This window comes from Ctenocephalides felis, unplaced genomic scaffold, assembly GCF_003426905.1.
Source record: "Ctenocephalides felis isolate EL2017-DRISC unplaced genomic scaffold, ASM342690v1 CF-g0.4_SCAFFOLD_03537, whole genome shotgun sequence".
NCBI classification, from domain to species: Eukaryota; Metazoa; Arthropoda; class Insecta; order Siphonaptera; family Pulicidae; genus Ctenocephalides; species Ctenocephalides felis.
This window is the reverse complement of record NW_020539691.1, coordinates 1-18,488: the sequence shown is the minus strand read 5'-3', so window position 1 is coordinate 18,488 and position 18,488 is coordinate 1. Positions and strand designations below refer to the sequence as shown.

The 18,488-nt window shown below is 29.6% G+C and overlaps 1 protein-coding gene, 5 non-coding genes and 1 pseudogene across 6 annotated transcripts; 6 read left to right on the top strand and 1 right to left on the bottom strand.

Annotated features, from left to right (window-relative positions):
• Positions 1 to 2,107: 2,107 nt before the first annotated feature.
• LOC113382650 (ecdysone-induced protein 78C-like) lies at positions 2,108 to 9,661 on the top strand (the record flags this gene model as incomplete). The annotated part of the gene is made up of 7 exons (XM_026620899.1): positions 2,108 to 2,235; positions 2,556 to 2,697; positions 5,838 to 5,986; positions 6,574 to 6,744; positions 6,832 to 7,011; positions 7,165 to 7,263; positions 9,290 to 9,661. Coding segments are annotated over 7 exons (1,241 nt in total), but the record flags the coding sequence as incomplete, so codon positions are not given.
• On the top strand, positions 3,399 to 3,539 carry LOC113382652. Its single transcript, XR_003367673.1, has one exon. It is a non-coding gene; the product is annotated as a U4 spliceosomal RNA (small nuclear RNA).
• Positions 4,189 to 4,262, top strand: Trnat-agu. The gene has a single exon. It is a non-coding gene; the product is annotated as a tRNA-Thr (tRNA).
• Trnar-acg lies at positions 5,202 to 5,274 on the top strand. The gene has a single exon. It is a non-coding gene; the product is annotated as a tRNA-Arg (tRNA).
• On the bottom strand, positions 8,125 to 8,197 carry Trnar-acg. The gene has a single exon. It is a non-coding gene; the product is annotated as a tRNA-Arg (tRNA).
• Trnak-cuu lies at positions 9,117 to 9,189 on the top strand. The gene has a single exon. It is a non-coding gene; the product is annotated as a tRNA-Lys (tRNA).
• A 4,339-nt stretch (positions 9,662 to 14,000) lies between the features above and the next one.
• LOC113382651 lies at positions 14,001 to 17,263 on the top strand (annotated as a pseudogene).
• Positions 17,264 to 18,488: the final 1,225 nt, after the last annotated feature.

The following is an 18,488-nucleotide window of genomic DNA, read 5'->3' as shown; positions in this document are numbered from 1 at the left end:
ATACCCCGCCGAGACCACGTGAAATACCGTGGGCTATGGCAATTTTTGGAGGGTCCGAAGGACCCCATGAATTCTTTAGTCTTATTTAGTTCAAAGTCTTATTTAGTTCAAAGTTTTGCAATTCATATTGCGTGTGAATTTGTTGGCACATCATTCATTATCTCGTCGAATGATTTTTTCATTTCATATCCGTACATGAAATATAATATGCCGTGAATCAATTTCTCATGATCCTACTCTTACATATTTTACTGTTTATCACTATTTATCACTAAATTATATTTTTAATTTGATATATAATGTGCGATAAAAGAATAAGAATACTTTCAAAAAAAAGATTACCATTCTTTTTGTGTTTAACTGTGTATGGCAATTTTATAGGATCCGAAAGTAGTTAGTCCGAAAGACTAATTTTTCATAATATATTTTGACCTATACTCATAATATAGTATCATTATTACTCACTCATAATATATTATCAGTATGGGTATAATCAGGGCCGGTTCTGCCTTGCATGCGATGCATGCAAAAAATGAGAGCGCAAGCCTTAGGGGGTGCCAAAAAGACTTTTGAAAATTAAATTTTATAATATATTAATTATATTTTTTATTATTTATATAAAATCTAGAACACTTAATGAATTATGATAAACAGTCTAGTTTAACTAGGAAAACGAAGGCACCAAAAGCATATTTATTTTGCAATGTGATATTGTAGAAACAACTAGCCGATTAATAACTCTGCAAATTAGTAATTAACAGCTCTGTTTATTGCTTAATTATTCAATTTTTTCTTTGTTTGAAGTTACCGGGAAATCGAAAAGGAAATTATCTATTGTTCAATTCTATAAGCGCAAACTGCGAGAGATTAAATTAATTATTAGGCATTATTGATGGAAAAATTGCAAGCTGATTAGTTTAAACAAATATAATCGGGAAAATGAAAAATGCGGAGCCTGTGCTTAGAAAATGGGATGTTTATTCCGAAAAACTGAATTGTAACTTTTGTTTTTGTTGCAAATGTTTCGCATCTGATGAACTTTGAGGGAGGGGGGGGGTCTAGAAAAAAGGTTGCTTGTGGGCGCTAAGGATTCCAGGACCGACACTGGGTATAATACTTAGCATTTAATTTTGAATTTATAAAATAGAATCTTTGGTTGTACAAAACTGCACATTTTACAAGGAAATTTATAGTTATTGTTTGTAAGTAAAAATTTTCAGTTAAATTTGAGAATCCTAGTTTTTTGGTTTGGTATAGATCAGCGGTTGGGGAACAGGGTAAATCAATTCTGGTAAAAATGATATTTTGTGCTTAAAAAGTATATTTTCAATTTGTTATTTTATATGCCCGTTAGAAGTATTGGTTAGTTAAGTTACTCAATGAATAAATGTTTAAATTAAATTTTTAGTAATGTTTTCTTTTTAAAATTATCCTTGGATGCTGAAAAGAAGCAATTTTGTTTTTTTTCTTTTCCATGGGGCAATATCAACTTACACAAAAATATTTTGGGGCAATGATTAAAAAAGATTCCCGGCCGCTGGTTTTGATAAACCAAGAAAAAGTAATTTTATCACAATTAATGTTTTTGCTTTATATAAGGTATTTTGAAAAAAGGGCCGTAGGGTAGTACTGATTTTAATCGTAAAATAAATAAGAGGCTGCTATTAATTACCTCAGCATGACAAGACATATATTATAAATGCATATATTAATTAAAGTACTATTTTAACAACATCCAAATTTTGATTAATATTCACGTTAAATATTTGTATTTAGTATTATTTTTGTTATTCAGTAATTAATAATCTATTCACATTGATATTTTTCTTATTTCTAATTCAGCTGCACAATTAAAAATTTAATCAAATATAAAACTATAATTTTTGAATTTTTATTTCATATTTTGGCAAAAGTATTCTTTATTAAAAGCAAATAAAATAATGCTGTTATAGTACTCGTGTAATACTTTTTATATTTTAGCAATTGTTGTCGCTCTTGCTTCAGATAGTTCCAGTTGGATAAATTTATAACGTCATAAAAAAAATAATTGCAAATCTCTGCAAGATTAAAAATATCTGCATTCTATGTACTATTCTTAACTTTCCAGAACAATTTTCATCTGCAGAAACAGGAGGAAATTGCGTGGGACCAACAAAATCATTTGTACCTTGTAAAGTTTGCGGAGATAAGGCCTCAGGTTATCATTACGGTGTAACGAGTTGCGAAGGTTGTAAGGTTAGTATCAATTAATTTTTAATTTACTTTTAACTTTTGGAGCATTGATATCTTGATACTATTTTACCAATTAATATTGAAGTTGTTTCCTATTGCTTTGTACTGATGTTATGCAGTTCATACATTAAAGAGATACTCAAACAATTTTTATATAAGATAACATTAAAGTTTTTGGCTAACATATAAAGTGTTGTGTTACCAATCACCAGTCGCCTCATACGGATTTGTAACCATCCTTACTGTTTATCCGAAATCATCATTAGCATTTATAAAGCTGTGTTATAATGTGATTAATTAATTATATATTTTTTTAATTTCAGGGATTTTTTCGTAGGAGCATTCAAAAACAAATAGAATATCGTTGCTTAAGAGACGGCAAGTGTCTTGTGATTCGATTAAATAGAAATCGTTGCCAATATTGCCGTTTTAAAAAGTGCTTGCAAGTCGGGATGAGCAGAGATTGTAAGTATTTTTTTATTATATTTAGATTGTTAATCTTATGATAAATTATTATATCAACCATACTTCTCTATTCATAATCTGAATAAGATGTTTGCATTTGTTTATTATCAGAGTCTAATACTAACTAATCCCTAACTTCCCCAAGAGTTATTTAGCCCGGTCAATTTAAACCTAAAATTAGGGTGAAGGTTACAATAATTTATAATGGGCTGTGACTTCGTAAAATTGTTTGAAGTACAATTATAAAAGTAATCTCAAAAGTCCTCATCGTTCCGGTGCGAACTAAAAGATTGGCACAAGGTCAAAAGTCAAAAATAAGATTTTTTTTTGCGATTTTCAGTCAGTTTCATCGCAAAAATTGCCTAACATAAGACAGGATTGTAAAGCATAATAATCTACAAAAAATGTATCAATACTTTTCTCCTCAGCTGTTTTAAAGATACTCGTATATCACTTTGAAGTAGGAGTTTATGTTTTAACGAGCAAATCAGATTTGTTATATATGTATCTACTACTAGATACTAATCTTTGTATATAAAGTTGACCAGATTATTGATTCCACTTTATTATTTTTGTTCAATTTGGAATAAGGCGGTAAGATGGCGGTAAGCATTTGCGTGTTAGGGTCGTAGGGTCCGTAACGCACCCTGCGTTATACTGTCAGTCTTAGGATATAATAAACCTGCCCTTACCTGTTCGATAGCTTTGCGCAGTGGCGATATCGTAACCAATGAGGTTCATCCGAGGTGCGATTATTGCTAGTTGAAAACTTTTACCAATACCCCGCCGAGACCACGTGAAATACCGTGGGCTATGGCAATTTTTGGAGGGTCCGAAAGGTCCCCAATAAATTCTCCTGTCACACTTACATTCTTGTCAATCCTCTTTGGATCCGTCGGGTAAATTTATTTCATACGAATTTTATAATATGTGAAATATCATATACATACTCTTACAATATTATTCACGCTAGTATAAATTTATATGAAAAGTTTTACGTAACATAGCCTTGCCATAACAGTGGTCTATTTTACGGCAGAATCGGCCCCTTAATGTTGTAGTTATGTAAAATTACTTAGTTACTAAAATTTTCTTTCATCATGTTTTATAACTAATGTAGATTTTGTTTGTAAACAAATCTCGTTCACAGTAAAAACTTCAAATCAAAGCTAGTGCATTAAATTATTTCCTCAAATACTAAAATATTTCCCATACCGGGAATCGAACCCGAGCCTCCTGGGTGAAAGCCAGGTATCCTAGCCACTAGACCATATGGGATATGTATAAATCTCCATCTGATCCGATTTTCTCCACAATCACTCCAGCTGATCATACATTATGTATCATGTAAATGTCGATTTATTTACTTTAATTTGTGTTCGATAAAACATCATTAATCAAATAATATATTTCATATAATTAATTCTGTAAATTCGAATAAATTTTAAATGCAAATAGAACGTGACTTGCGTTTGTGAGCGGTTTCTATGTGGCGCCGTGGCTTAGTTGGTTAAAGCGCCTGTCTAGTAAACAGGAGATCGCGAGTTCGAATCTCGCCGGAGCCTTGTTGTAAAATATATATTTTTTAAATATTTAGATGAAAAAAAAGTTTTAAAATGTTATAATATAGTGCAATTTTACATGGCTTGATTATAATCTTTTCTGTCCTTCGTTATTTTTAATAAAACAAACACATCAATATATAAATAATTGTTTATATTAGAAATTTAATTGAAAGAAAAGCTAGCTAGGTAAAGAAAGCTTTTAATTTTATTAATTTAATTGAAATATTTATAGCAATGCAAGCGAATCGCAAATCGCAAGAATGTTTATATAAAATTAATAAATATTTTTGTTTAGTAGTTAATTAAATTATAGTATCAGTTGAGTATTTCTGAAACTAGATTGTTAGAAAAATGATAGACATTGCAAACATTTAAAAAAAATGCGATGAAATGCAGTACAAATAAGTTGTGAACATCAACTAAAACACATACCTTTATAAATTCGTGTGTGTGTGAATTTTTCGAATTCGGTTGCATCGATTTCAAAAATTTGGAAGCTTTACAATTCTTGTGATAAAACTTCATAAGAAATTGCGTTAATTAGATTTACTTGATTATTAGCCGATACTTATCATATTAGCAAAATTTTTCGCCATCGTTTTCTAAATTTTCTATATCGATTTTGAAAATTCAAAAACTGATTAGTTAGATATCGTCTTGATTAGATTTTGTTGAAAATTTCTTTTGACGATTTTAATGATACTTTGCATATTTATAAGATTCAGGGTCTAATTGAACATAATAATCTAGGGTTACGTTTGAGGGTCCGAAAGCATTTAGTTGAGTATTTCTGAAACTAGATTCTTTGAAACATAGAAAAGGTTGCAAACATTTTTTTTAAAAAAGGAACGAGTAATTCAGAACAAATAGTTTGGGAACCATAGCTATAAGACATACCTTTATAAATCTGTGCTTGTGAAAGTAATCTTGTCTTCATGTGGTCCTGTGGCGCAACGGATAACGCGTCTGACTACGGATCAGAAGATTCCAGGTTCGAATCCTGGCAGGATCGAATTTTATTTCAGAGTACCTTAGCTTAATCTTTTATTTCTGGTGGTGTACTATTTATACTTTTTACTCGAATAAGTAAAAAAAAATTCAAAAACAAAACCACCATGCAATATAATTAATAATATCCAATTCAATCTAAAGTTATTACCACAATGTATCAATGACTCAAGTGTGTTTTAAGTACATCAACATTTACAAACAAGTTATTTGTAAAGAAATGGTTGAACATTAATTTATTTCTATCTAATTGGAAAATGTATATAATTTGTTTTTCATTTAAGTGAGATAAGTTAATGCTTGCCACATAACAGTTTACTATTTAATATTGAATGTATTTGATTTATTGCTAGAGTAATGGGTTAGTTAATTAGTAATTTAGTTAGTTCTTAATTAGGAGTTCTTCGATATTCATACGCATACGATACTAGCTTTTTGTTTCTACATATTTCAAAACAACTGGCAATTTGTTGAATTATCATGTTTGGTTTACGCTGATTATTCGTGAATGTTTCAAAACAAAGTAATAAATGTATTTAATTAATTTATATTTTTTCTATTTTACAGCTGTTAGGTACGGACGCGTTCCTAAGCGTTCGAGAGATGTTTGCCAACAAATTGTCGATGAGACGAGTAGGGGCTCCATAGTAGTTGCACCCCCAAGTTTGACGCCCCCGAGATCTTTGACTTCGCCTCCGGATGACCAAAATACACAGGTTAGTAATCAGAAAATTTTGAAGTACTGTAAGTATAGTTTTTACTTTTATTATATTAGCCATGAAGGTGACAATCTTCATGGCATTGAGCTTTTTTACGGGATGGTTGCTACCCGTGGTAGAAGGAGTAGCGGAGGGTTAGATAGGACTAATTGTTCACTTCTAAAAGTAAAGTCCGCAAAACAACATGTATAATAAATAATGAAAATAAATATATCTTCTTCACTTATATCTTAGTAACAAATCAGTGATGGTAATAGGAACTGCACCAAACTTATGTGTATACAAACAAATCAGTGTTTAATACAGTCCACAGCTACAATGGTTAAATTATAACCCAACAACCTGAGTTAACTAAGGAGAATATTAATAAATTTCATAACCACGTGACACACATACAGAGTATCAATTTAACATTTAGGTTAAATATTTGTTTTGAACAAATAAAGTCACATTTTCAATTTCTCACTGGAATTAGCTTGACGGTTTACTAGAAATTACAGAAAATAATTATTTTTAAATTTATTTTTTTTGCGATTTATTTACCCAATTTTGTTTTTAAATTTCTAAACTTTTCTGTATTACAGATACAAGAAACAGAAGTTCTGCTAAGTTGTACCTCCGAACCATCCCCTTACGATATTATAGCTTGCGTGGGTCAAGCTCACAGGACCCATTGTAGTTACACTGAAGAAACGATTCGGACCCTGGTCAAAAGGCCTGTTGGTCAAGCCAGTACAATTTCGGAAGAATGTGAGGTAATTTAAAGCTTTTAATATTTAAATAATCAATTAAGCTAAACTGTAAATTTTCTAGTTTATTTTAATATTTTATCTTTTACCCAGACTGCACCAACTAGTTCAGAAGCAATTTTACTTCATCAGCGTGTATGGTTATGGCAGCAATTTGCATCCAGGATGACGCCAGCTGTGCAGAGAGTAGTGGAATTTGCCAAAAGAGTCCCTGGGTTTTGTGATCTCATGCAGGACGATCAGCTGATACTTATCAAACTTGGATTTTTTGAGGTGGGTTAAAAGTTCAGCAACTAGAATTAAAATATAAATACTCTGATTCAAAACCCAGATTGAAAATTTATTCTTGTTTAATAAAAAGAAATACGTATTTAACTTTGAATAGTATGGTAAAGGTTTTATTAATTACATTTTCTAACTTTCTAGGTGTGGTTGTCTCACGTTTCAAGAACGACTTCAGATTCTGCATTGATGTTTGATGATGGAACATATTTCACGAGGCAACAGTTAGAAATTATTTATGATGTAAGTGCATAATATTTATTAGATTTATCTTATATAAAAAGATTTTGCGATCATTTGATGTATCTCAATGAGGATTATCGTTGCTCAGTTTTGTGCAACGATCGGTCGAGCCGTTTTTTTGTAATTTGGGAAAAAGTGTTAAACTTTTCGACCACATTTAAGCTCATACTACCGAATCGATTTTAAAAAATCAAAAACTATTCGAAAGATATTAGTTTGAAATGATACTGATCAGTTTTAGGTGAAAATATAACGAGTCGTTTTCTTGTAATTAACTGTTGAAAAAAAATTTAAGCCGATTTTTATGGTACTTTTTTTGGCGATGTATATCATGGTCTTATAGAACTTACTGTAATATTAAGGCCTTACGACAAGGAGTTTAATTTAAAAAATGCATCAGTGTTTGAGAATATGAGTAGTTTTTTTTTTTGACGTTTGTTAAAATAGAGATTTTATTCAAATATATACTTCTACGACAAATATTGCAATCGTTGCAAAATCAAGAGTATCAGAATTATTTGACCTCATGTATGCATTTAAAATGATAATGCGAATTTAATCAGTTCACAAAGTTTCGTTCGGTAATTTTTGTTGATACTATTAATGTTAGTACAACTAGTTTGTTTACGGCTAAAAAATATATGAGCACGATTTTGTTAAATTATATTAAATTCAAAAATATACTTTTATGATGATAATTTTATTAAAGCAAGAAAACGTCCAATGAAACTAATATTGCTCATTTGAATTTGATTTTGATAAAAAATGAAAGTTAAATTTTATTAGGATTATTTTAAACAATCATATAATTTATATGAAATTGTATTATATATATTTATATATTAATTGGCAAAATATTTGCGATCCTGCCAGGATTCGAACCTGGAATCTTCTGATCCGTAGTCAGACGCGTTATCCGTTGCGCCACAGGACCTTATAACCAACCTCATGTAGTATAAGTTAATTCACAATAATACAAAAATATTTACTAATTTTCTGATTTTATTTATAAATATTTCGAAATAAATTATTAATAATAACTAAACCATGTTGGTTTCAATCAATAAGTCGTTGTAATAATACTTTAACTCTCCAAAAGAGAAATTTGTTTTAACCGATTTTCCAACTTTTTTTGAGCTTCAAGTCGTTCTAAATCGTTTGCCGCTAAAAATTCACCTTAGTATTTTCTCAAATTCGGTTGCATCGAATTCAAAAATTTAAAAGTCTTATGATGAAACTTTATAAGTAATTGCGTTAATTTACTCGACAATTGGCCGATACTTATCACATTAGCAAAATTTTTCGCCATCGTTTTTGCTAAATTCAAAAACTGATTAGTTATGAATCGTCCTGATTCGGGGGCGTCCATTAATCACGTGATTGATTTTTAACAATTTTTGGATCCTTTCTCCCACTTGGTGATACGTGGTGATATTTAAAATTACCTCCTCCCTCGCTCTCCCTACCAAACATCACGCATATTTTTAGTTACGAGTAAAAATGGTAAAATTTTTGATTTATTTTGAAAACATTTGGATTTTTTTTAAATTCAGGTAAGAAATAAATACACGTGATATCTTACTATACCCCTTTCTTCCCCACATGATATTTTGTGATTTTTTGTCGAACCCCTCTTTTCTCCTTAAAAACGACTCGTGATTAATGAACGCCCCCTTAGATTTTGTTGAAAATCTTTTTTGACGATTTTAATGATACTTTGCATAATTTCAAGGTTCAGGGTCTAATTGAACATAATAAAATATTATAGGCCTACGAAACGAAGTTTCTAAGGATAGCAAGGATAATTTAATCTTATGAGTATACTCTAATGTCTAGAGGTCTGTTTTCACCAAGCCCGGCTAGCTCAGTCGGTAGAGCATGAGACTCTTAATCTCAGGGTCGTGGGTTCGAGCCCCACGTTGGGCGAATATATTTTATAATTTTTTTATGAATTTTCAAACTACATTTTCTATCATTATCTATTTTATTTCTTTATTACATTTTATTTAGTTAATTATATTTCCAGAACGAGTTTGTCACGGCCCTGCTTCGTTTTACGAATTCTCTGAATGCCCTGGGTCTAAGTGAGACTGAACTAGGACTTTTCTCATCGTTAGTTCTGATCGCCCCAGACAGGGCCGGAATTAGCGTCCACAAATCAGTCACAAGGGTACGGGAACGTCTCACTGAAGCACTAAGAGTGCAGATATCCAGGACCAGACCAGGAGAACTGAGTCCTCTCTTGCCAATTTTAGAGGCCAAATTACCAGAATTAAGAGTTCTTGGATCGAGACATAATTCGCATCTGGATTGGTTTAGGGGAAACTGGACAAATTTAAGATTGCCACCGCTTTTTGCTGAGATTTTTGATATACCGAAGTGTGAAGATGATAATTGAGATTAGAGGTATTTATGTAGTTCTTTAGAATGTTGGAAGATTTAAATTGTAGGGTATTTTATCTGATCTTGAGGTTTCAATTGAATCTAAATATAAAGATACATAAATAATTTTAAATTTTTTAAATAAGTGGCAAACTCGTGAGATTCGACAATTAAATTCTATAAAAAATAATACTCAATTAAATTATTTTTTCTATTCCATTAGTCATACGCTCAGCCATTTCTTCATAATATTATTATAAATTCATCATATTAACATCCCGGAGGGTAAGTTATTGTAATCGTCCAAAAATCGAAATTGAAAATTTTTACAATTTATTTACGTTTTGAAGGTTTCTGAACATTTTGGCATACCTCATGTGTGTGTGTGTGTGTATGTATGTATGTATGGATACAATGTTTCGTCCACGTTTTCGGGCGCACTGATCAACCGATTTGAATGGTTCAAAAAACATTCGATTCCTATTGATAGGGAGATCTGCTGATTAGATTTTGGCAATGGCAGATCCAGCCGATATGGAGATAAAGAGCAAAGAGTGCAGAAAATAGAAATCGTTTTTTGAGAGAACGGAGCATACGATTTGAATGATCTAAAAAACATTCAATTAGTAATGATTGGGAGAAATGGCTATTAGTTTTTGGCAAAGGCAGGCCCGGCTATTTCGAAGATACAGAGCTAAATAAACAAAAAATGGCAGTTTTTGAGAGAAATAAGCATCTGAATTGAATGATTCAAAAAACTTTCTGCTTGTGTTGACAGAACACTTGCTTTTGAAAAAAATTTTTTTTGAATATCGAAAATAAATCAAATATTAATTGTTTTTCTAGCTAAAGTTCTAAAGCTCAATAATATACTCAAAATAATTAATTTTAACTCTGCAATTCAGCTTATATAATTCATATAAATATTAAACAATACCGATTGATTAAGTTTTGTTTAAGTTCTGCAAACATATATAAGTTATTTAAAAACGTTTAATATTCCTCCAATATTTAATTACGGTATGGGAAGTTCCAGCAATTTGGCTTCACGACTAGTTTTAAGATTATATACATACTATACATATTTATACTTTTCAACGTCATTGATATTTATTTTTTAATATTATCATTTTTTATTCATACAAGATTATTAATAATTTTTGGATTAGAAATTAGTTTTTTTTTTGTTAATTCAACAATAATAAAGTTTATATTATGACTAAGCATTTGAAGATTTGGACTATATGATGAAAATATAATCCTAACTAATGGAATAGAAAAAATAATATGTACAAAATGCCACTACTGACTTTTTAAGAACGATTCCACAAATATATTTAAAAAACTATTTCCATACCATTTGACTATTTTGATCTATTAAAATATTCATTTTATTAGATCTAAAGTGTGAGATATTAATAAAGGTGTTTAACAGAATTTGCATGCTCAATTAAAAATCATTGGATATTAGAAAAATATTTATATTAAATTATTATAAAATTATTTATTATGAAGATTCTATTTATTACAAAGCATTTATTTAAAAGTGTTCATTATTTATATGATATTGGACGATGAAACAAATAAGCAATGATAATGTGCGCAATATTAATAGTAGGATAAATAGAAATTAAAGAAGAGTTAATTAGACAATTTATTAGCTAGATATGATTTGTCGTGATATGATCAACTTGTTGGCCAAATTTTGGTAGTTTTGGTTCAAATGATAATATTTATAAATATATTAGTTATTTAACGGATAATGTTTAATGTGTATGGCATATCATTCCACAAGAGCTTAAAGCTTATATAAGTAAAATTTAAGAATTCGATTGTTGATGTATATTTTTATGTTTATGAAAAAAACAGGGTTACTGGAAATTGTATTGATTGTATTGCCCCTCATCACATTTTCATGATAATTAGAAATCTATCTACCATAAATGATGTAATATATATAGTTATATTTTGAAAGCAAAATTTCTTCAAATCATTTCATTATTTGATAATATTGATCATGAATTTACATTTTGTTTTTAATGTTTTTTTTAGAGGGGCATATTATATTTTTTTGATGATAATACAATATTAAGATTCAGATAATATATATGAAATGATTAGGCGATGAAAAGTTTAATAAATCGCAAAAATCTTAGAAAAAACAGACTGAATAATTTTAATAAATCAATATTAGAATTAACAAAAAATTAGTATAATATTTAAATAAGTATACTTTGTTAATTTATTATAAATAATCTATCTGTAAGTAAATTGAATTATAGAGCGCTTCAAAACTTTTTACCATCAAGATTGAATTTAATTGAAATGCGTACGAACTAGTCCCAAAATTTTAAAATTTAATTCATGTTCCAAAATTTTAAATGAGTAATTAATATGTAGTTAGTTCTTCATGTATTTTGAAGTAAAATTAAATTTTTGCACAATATTCAGTGCAATTAATTTATTTTAAAATAGTCAAAATAAATACATTTTATTTATCATGGTATATAATATTTGTCATCATACTGATTAAATATTAAAAAATGGCAATTTAAAGTTTCAAAATCAATTTCTTGTACATTTCAGTAGATTATTAGGTGCAATAAGAAATTATTAATACATTAATAATTAAAATTTATTATTATCACTTTTACCATTTTTATTAATGATATGAAAAACTAATTACTGATAACAAATTACCATTTCACTGGTTGAATTTTATACAAGGTCAATTTTGGACATTTTTGATTGTTATGAATATTTGTTTAAATAATTTCATGGTTTATTTTTATGTCATGATTTTTGAAGCGCTACAATTGTACCTATTTAGAAATAAATTTACATATGTCTTTTAATCAAAAATGTTATCAATAATAATGCTATTGGACATCAAATTTTAACCAAATTAGGCAAAAAATCAATAAAATCAAAAACACATGTTTTTGTGTAGAAAATCATAGATGTGGTGCTAAAAATGTCAATCATTCAAATTTAATCAATTGACTTCCTATCAGGTTTAGTTGTATGTTAATAGAGAGATATCTGATCCTGTACCAATACATTATATATACATATATATGTATATATGTTATGATGTAACAATAACTAAAAATAGCATTTGTAACATTGTGCATTTCTATCAATGTTTTGTTAATGTGACCACGAATGTATATTCCTAAATACTAAATATAAATATATAAACATTTGAATAATTAAATACATTTAGTTCATGCAATTTTTATCCATTAATTTCAATTCATGACAATCTGGTTAAACTCATTTTTTTGTGTGGATGTATAATATGAGATAATAATTATAGAATGTTATTAAAGTATCTTCTGTAAAAAGACACGATTGTTGATGTATAAATTTTACAAATTTAGATAAAATCTCTAACTAAGAACATTATAATCATTATATATGTAGATTATTTATTACACTTATATATATTTATGTTGGAGTGGCTTTGAAAGACATTTATTTGTATTTATCTACTTATGTTTTGTATTTTATGTTTTTATATAAAATATATAAATTAAATTTTCTTGTCTTTATTAACTTCCCGTAGGGTAAGTTATAGTAATCGCAAAAAATAGAAAATGAAAATTGTTATATATCTTTACGTTTCAAAACCTTCTGAACATTTTGGCATACTTTAGAAAAAATTGATGTATGTGTGTGTGTGTGCGTGTATGTGTGTGTGTGCGGATACAAATTTTTGTTGACGATTTCGGGAACACGGTTCAACTGATTTCAATTATTCAAAAAGCATTCGATTGCTATTGATAAGGAGACGTGCTTTTTAGTTTTTGGCATGGTCTAACCGTTTCTGAAGATACAGGGCAAAAAGTGGCAAAAACGGTAACTCAGTTTTTAAAAGTACGGAGCGTCCAATTTCAATATTTCAAAAAACATTTTACTTGTATTGAAAGATGAAGAACTGATTAAATTTTTGGGAAGGCAGGTCTAGCGGTTATGTACTCTCAATAAAAATAAGTTAAAAAAATGTCATTGGCGGTCAAAAATATTAACCAAATTATCAGATATATTATAGAGATTTTAATAATGTGTACACGTTTTGTATAATTTTTTTTTTTGGGTGTTTCGTACCAAGAATTTTAATTACGGTACGGGAAGTTCCAGCAATTTGCCTTAAGGCACGATGCCATGCACCCCACTAATTTTGAAAACAAAATTATAAAGTGCATGAATATATTTTTTCATTGGTTCATAGCTAATCATATCCAATAAACGAACCTTTATTATATAGTGTAGCCGTTGTATCAGAGAGGGTGCCACAAGGCCGTTTGAAAATGTAACACGCCATTCTGCAGAATCTACTCTCGGCAATTTTAGTTGCGTTGGATTTGTAAGCGCGCCGGCTTGATTTAATATTTTTACAGAAAATTTAATATAGGTATGATCTGCAAAAAGTCAGTGACGATTTTATACTTCTAAAAAGTTAATTATTCCTTCGAAATGAAATGCAATTACAACATTGTGGACTGTTCTATTGCCGGATGTGATTTGTGATTGTGTGAAGCTGCCATGTTGAATATTGGTTAACCCGTGCTTCTCTATAATTATTATAAAGAACTTGGTAAAAGTATTTACTAGTATACATCATGAGAAAATCAGTAAATATTGTTCGAAAGGTATTGAAAGTTGAAACATCTTTAAAGTCGTTAGAAATGCTTGCTTAATGCGATACAAGTATTAACCGTTTGTCAAATGGAAATGCTTCTTATTATTTTTTGTGTGTTTCCCGCGTTTTCCGTGACAATTTGATTTTTATTTATTTAGAACATAATGGGAATGTATGAGTTTATACTAATTCATTGTTTTATAGAAATACATCTTTAGTACACGACTAACTTTCATTATGAATGGTTTAACCTAATTTCGCTTGTACGTTTTTGCTTGCTTCTTATTGTATCTTGCATAGTGTAAATCTTGACAGATAAATTATATGTTCAACATAACACTTTTATATTTACATTTTATAAATATATAAGAATATAAAGGGTATATATTTATACATGTATGCATATTCTAAACAGTTCAAAATCATTTACATAATTGATATAACATATATGACACAATTTTAACCCCACTTGTATTTGCATTGTGTATTTATATTTATGGTGTATTTTCTATTTATCTGCTGTTTAATAGTAACTATTTCAGCTTCACAAGCTCTCATACATTTTAATGTATAGTTTTTAGTTCATCATTTTTTTTTTTAGGCCTATCCACCACAACAGAGTTCTGACATAAATCGTAGAGTGATAACAAAAACCATGCCAGCTCAAAATACTAGTTCCACAGTCCCTCGCATTCTAAAGCAGAAACCAGCATGTGAAAAATGCTTTGTCTGTGATGGAGATATTGAAACTGTCGGATTTCCATTAATTGTGACATCTACACTTTCAAGTAAAACATCATTACCTAACAAAATTGGCAAACTTATGGGAGATGGCTTTATGGTCATTGTGTCCATGGATGATGTAATATGTAAGAGGTGTTCATCTTTGTTCAATCATATGGACAGGCTTGAGACTGACTTGGAACGAGTTCAAAACACTCTCTCTGGGTACCTTAAAGTTAAATATAAGATCAGTGATGATGATATTGAAAAACCACCAGCAAAGATGTTAAAAATGGAGCAGAACGAAGATTTAAATAACATTTTAGAAGCAAGTAATAATGCCTCTGTAGAGGTTGAAAACCAATTATCCAATATGTTTGGTTCGCCTGTTAAAGTTTCTCAGAAAGATGATAGGACGAGAACAGTTAGACTTTACAAATGTGCTTCATGTAATTTCAAAACGACTGATCTACAACAATTCCAACCTCATTACGAAAAATGTTCCAAGAAGAATGTAAAATCGAAAGAAAGTGAACATGTTAGTCTTAAAACTTTAGAAGCACAAGGGCTGCTCCAAAGGTTGATATCAAAAAATTTTCTTGCAATATTTGTAACTTCAAAATCAATGACAAACAAGCATATGAAGAACATATGAAGAAACATGTTAATCTAAGGCCTTTCAAATGCAGAGTGTGTTCTCAAAGATTTGAGAAACCGGGAACAAGCTACGACACATGCTAGGACACATCAACCTGATTATTTCAAATGTGGTATTTGCAATCTGCCTTTCCCAAAAAGAGAGGCATTGGTTAAACATCTGGAAACTCATGAAACAGCTAAAACTAATATTATAACAGTATCAACATCCACACCAAGCACCAACTCAACGCAAAAACTTCTACAGGCGTCTATTGAAGAAGCTCTAAGAGACACAGCAAATGAAGCAGAAGTTCCAGCCAAAACTATAGATAATAAGGGGATTGAATTTTACTCTTGTCAAACATGTTCCCTAACATTCTTGCAAGAAAGTATTTACACACAACATATGAAGCAGCATAGAGGTGATGGAAAAAAGATTGGTCAAAGTTTAATAAGGCAAGATGTTCGAACAAATAACACAAGTATTTTGAATACCCAAAGCACTGAATTGCGAGATGGTGATTTGGAAAGCATTTTTGAAAAAATGCATTCTGAAAAGACAGAAGTTCCAGTTGTTGTCACTACTACAGCCAATAACACCTTAGAGCAAGTTACATTTAACATCAGCATTCCACAAGATGTAGACGCATTGGACCCTGAGCAGCAAATAACAGCTAGCACAATACGAAAACATGAAAATGTTCTAATCTTCAAATGTGAAACTTGCAACGAAGCTTATGGTGACAATGATCATCTGAAATTACATTATGTGACTTCTGGACATGGGCCTTCACATTCTCCACCTATGCCAATTGACATGCCAAATCTGGATGAACCTGAAGCAGAATCTAGCAAGAAATCAGATTCTGATGTTACAGCACCAGAAAATGTTGAGAAACCTGCAACCCCAGAAACTAACAGCTCTCAAAATACTTCTGATAAACCTGCTGAAGCAATGCCTTTAGAAGAAGAACACCGAAGTGAATCTAACACTGATCCTGTGCCCATGGAAGTGGAAAATATGAATCCTGAACAACCAGAATCAGGAGAGATCAAATTGATGTTGGATTCAGATAATCAATTGATTACGAGTGACGGTCAGATTTTACAATTGGACAATCATGTTCTGACTGATGCTGATGGCAATCAAATTATAACATCTAGTGATGGGCAAATTTTAACAGTACAAGGAGCTGATAACGAACAGTTGCAACAATTGTTACAGAGCGTGGTGTTGTAGTTCAACAAGAAGGGGGCGAAGAAGAACAGATGCAAATGCAATTAGATGGATCACAAGTTATTATTGTACAAACTGATGAAGAGGGTAATCTAAATGTTTATTTTATTTATGAATAGCTGATTTTAAAATCTTAGTTAATATTAAGTGCTCTATTTTTATACTTTTAATATTATTTGGCAGGTTCAAATGACTTTAGAACAAGCCCAAGAAGCAGGTATTGATTTATCACAACTAATGGCTAAAGATGATAGTGAATTAGCAGAAGGCGAAGAAAAAGAGGGCATGGCTTTCAATTTAGATGAACTTTGCCAATTACAGGAAGGTGAAAACTCAGAACAAGCTCAAGCCATGACTGATGAAATGGAAGAAAGGTACTATAAATTGTAATTGGGAATTTGATTAAACTTTGTCTTTCCAGTATTATTTGCAGTTTTAGTATAGTTTACTTATAAGTTATACTTTTATAATTTACTTTGTTAATAATATTCTTAATGTCATAACCTATATTATTGTTTCAGTGATTTGAATTTTTGAATACAATCAAATGAAAAATGGAAGCAAAGGTGAAAATGTCGTATATTTATTCAAACATAAGAAGAGGCAAAATGAACTTTTTATATATACTTATTTTTTATCAAATTCTTCTAAATCGAGATCAGAATGAGAATGAAAGTTTAACTTTCCTATGGTATGGTTCTGATAACAGCAGACAGAGCTTGAACATTATTTTTATAATCTATTCTATGAAGACAAGATTCTAATTTACACCTTCTGAGTTGATTTCTTAGAAAAAAGTTTTGTTGAAAGGACTACTAAAATCAATGTAATATAATAAAAAGTATAAAATCTTTTAAGTAATTTGCTTTCATTATAGTTTAGTAATAATATTAGTTTTTTAATCTATAAGTTAAATCCAACATATAATATAAGAATTACAATGTAAGGAATATTTAGATAAGTTTTTTTAATGTACATAAAATGAATTGGATCGTCTATTTTGCAACAAAAAATTGTATTCTGGTGTTTATTTGTTATTGATTAATATGGCTATGATGACATTATTTAGTACTAATATTCTTTAAAATGTTATAATGTACTATTTAATTAATTTGACAAATAAATTAAACATGGCTAATGGATTGTTTTTAGTTTAGAGTTGATTTTGTGGAATTCCTATTCAATATTTACAGTTTTACAGTTCTGTAACTATATGAATCAATATGCAGGTAAATAATTTGTTTGCTTCTCAATTTATTGTTTATTTTACTTTTGTGCTTCATTTTTTTTAAGAAAAAGTGCATAATCCATTACTTTATAAAAAAAATTTTATTCTGTAATCATCATTAATATTGTTATTCTATATTTAAATATTGTTCTTGATGATGGAACGAACCTAGTTCCGAAACGTCGTAATTAGACATCTGCAAAAAAATTATTGTTTTAATTTATTGGATTAATTGTTTGGAAAAGAAACCATTATCAATATATACATATATATGCAATTGAATTGAGTGAATTTAAAAAAACATGGACACATTTTTCCTTTCAATATTTTATGTCAAAATTCGTGGATATATATCAGTGGATAATCAAAAA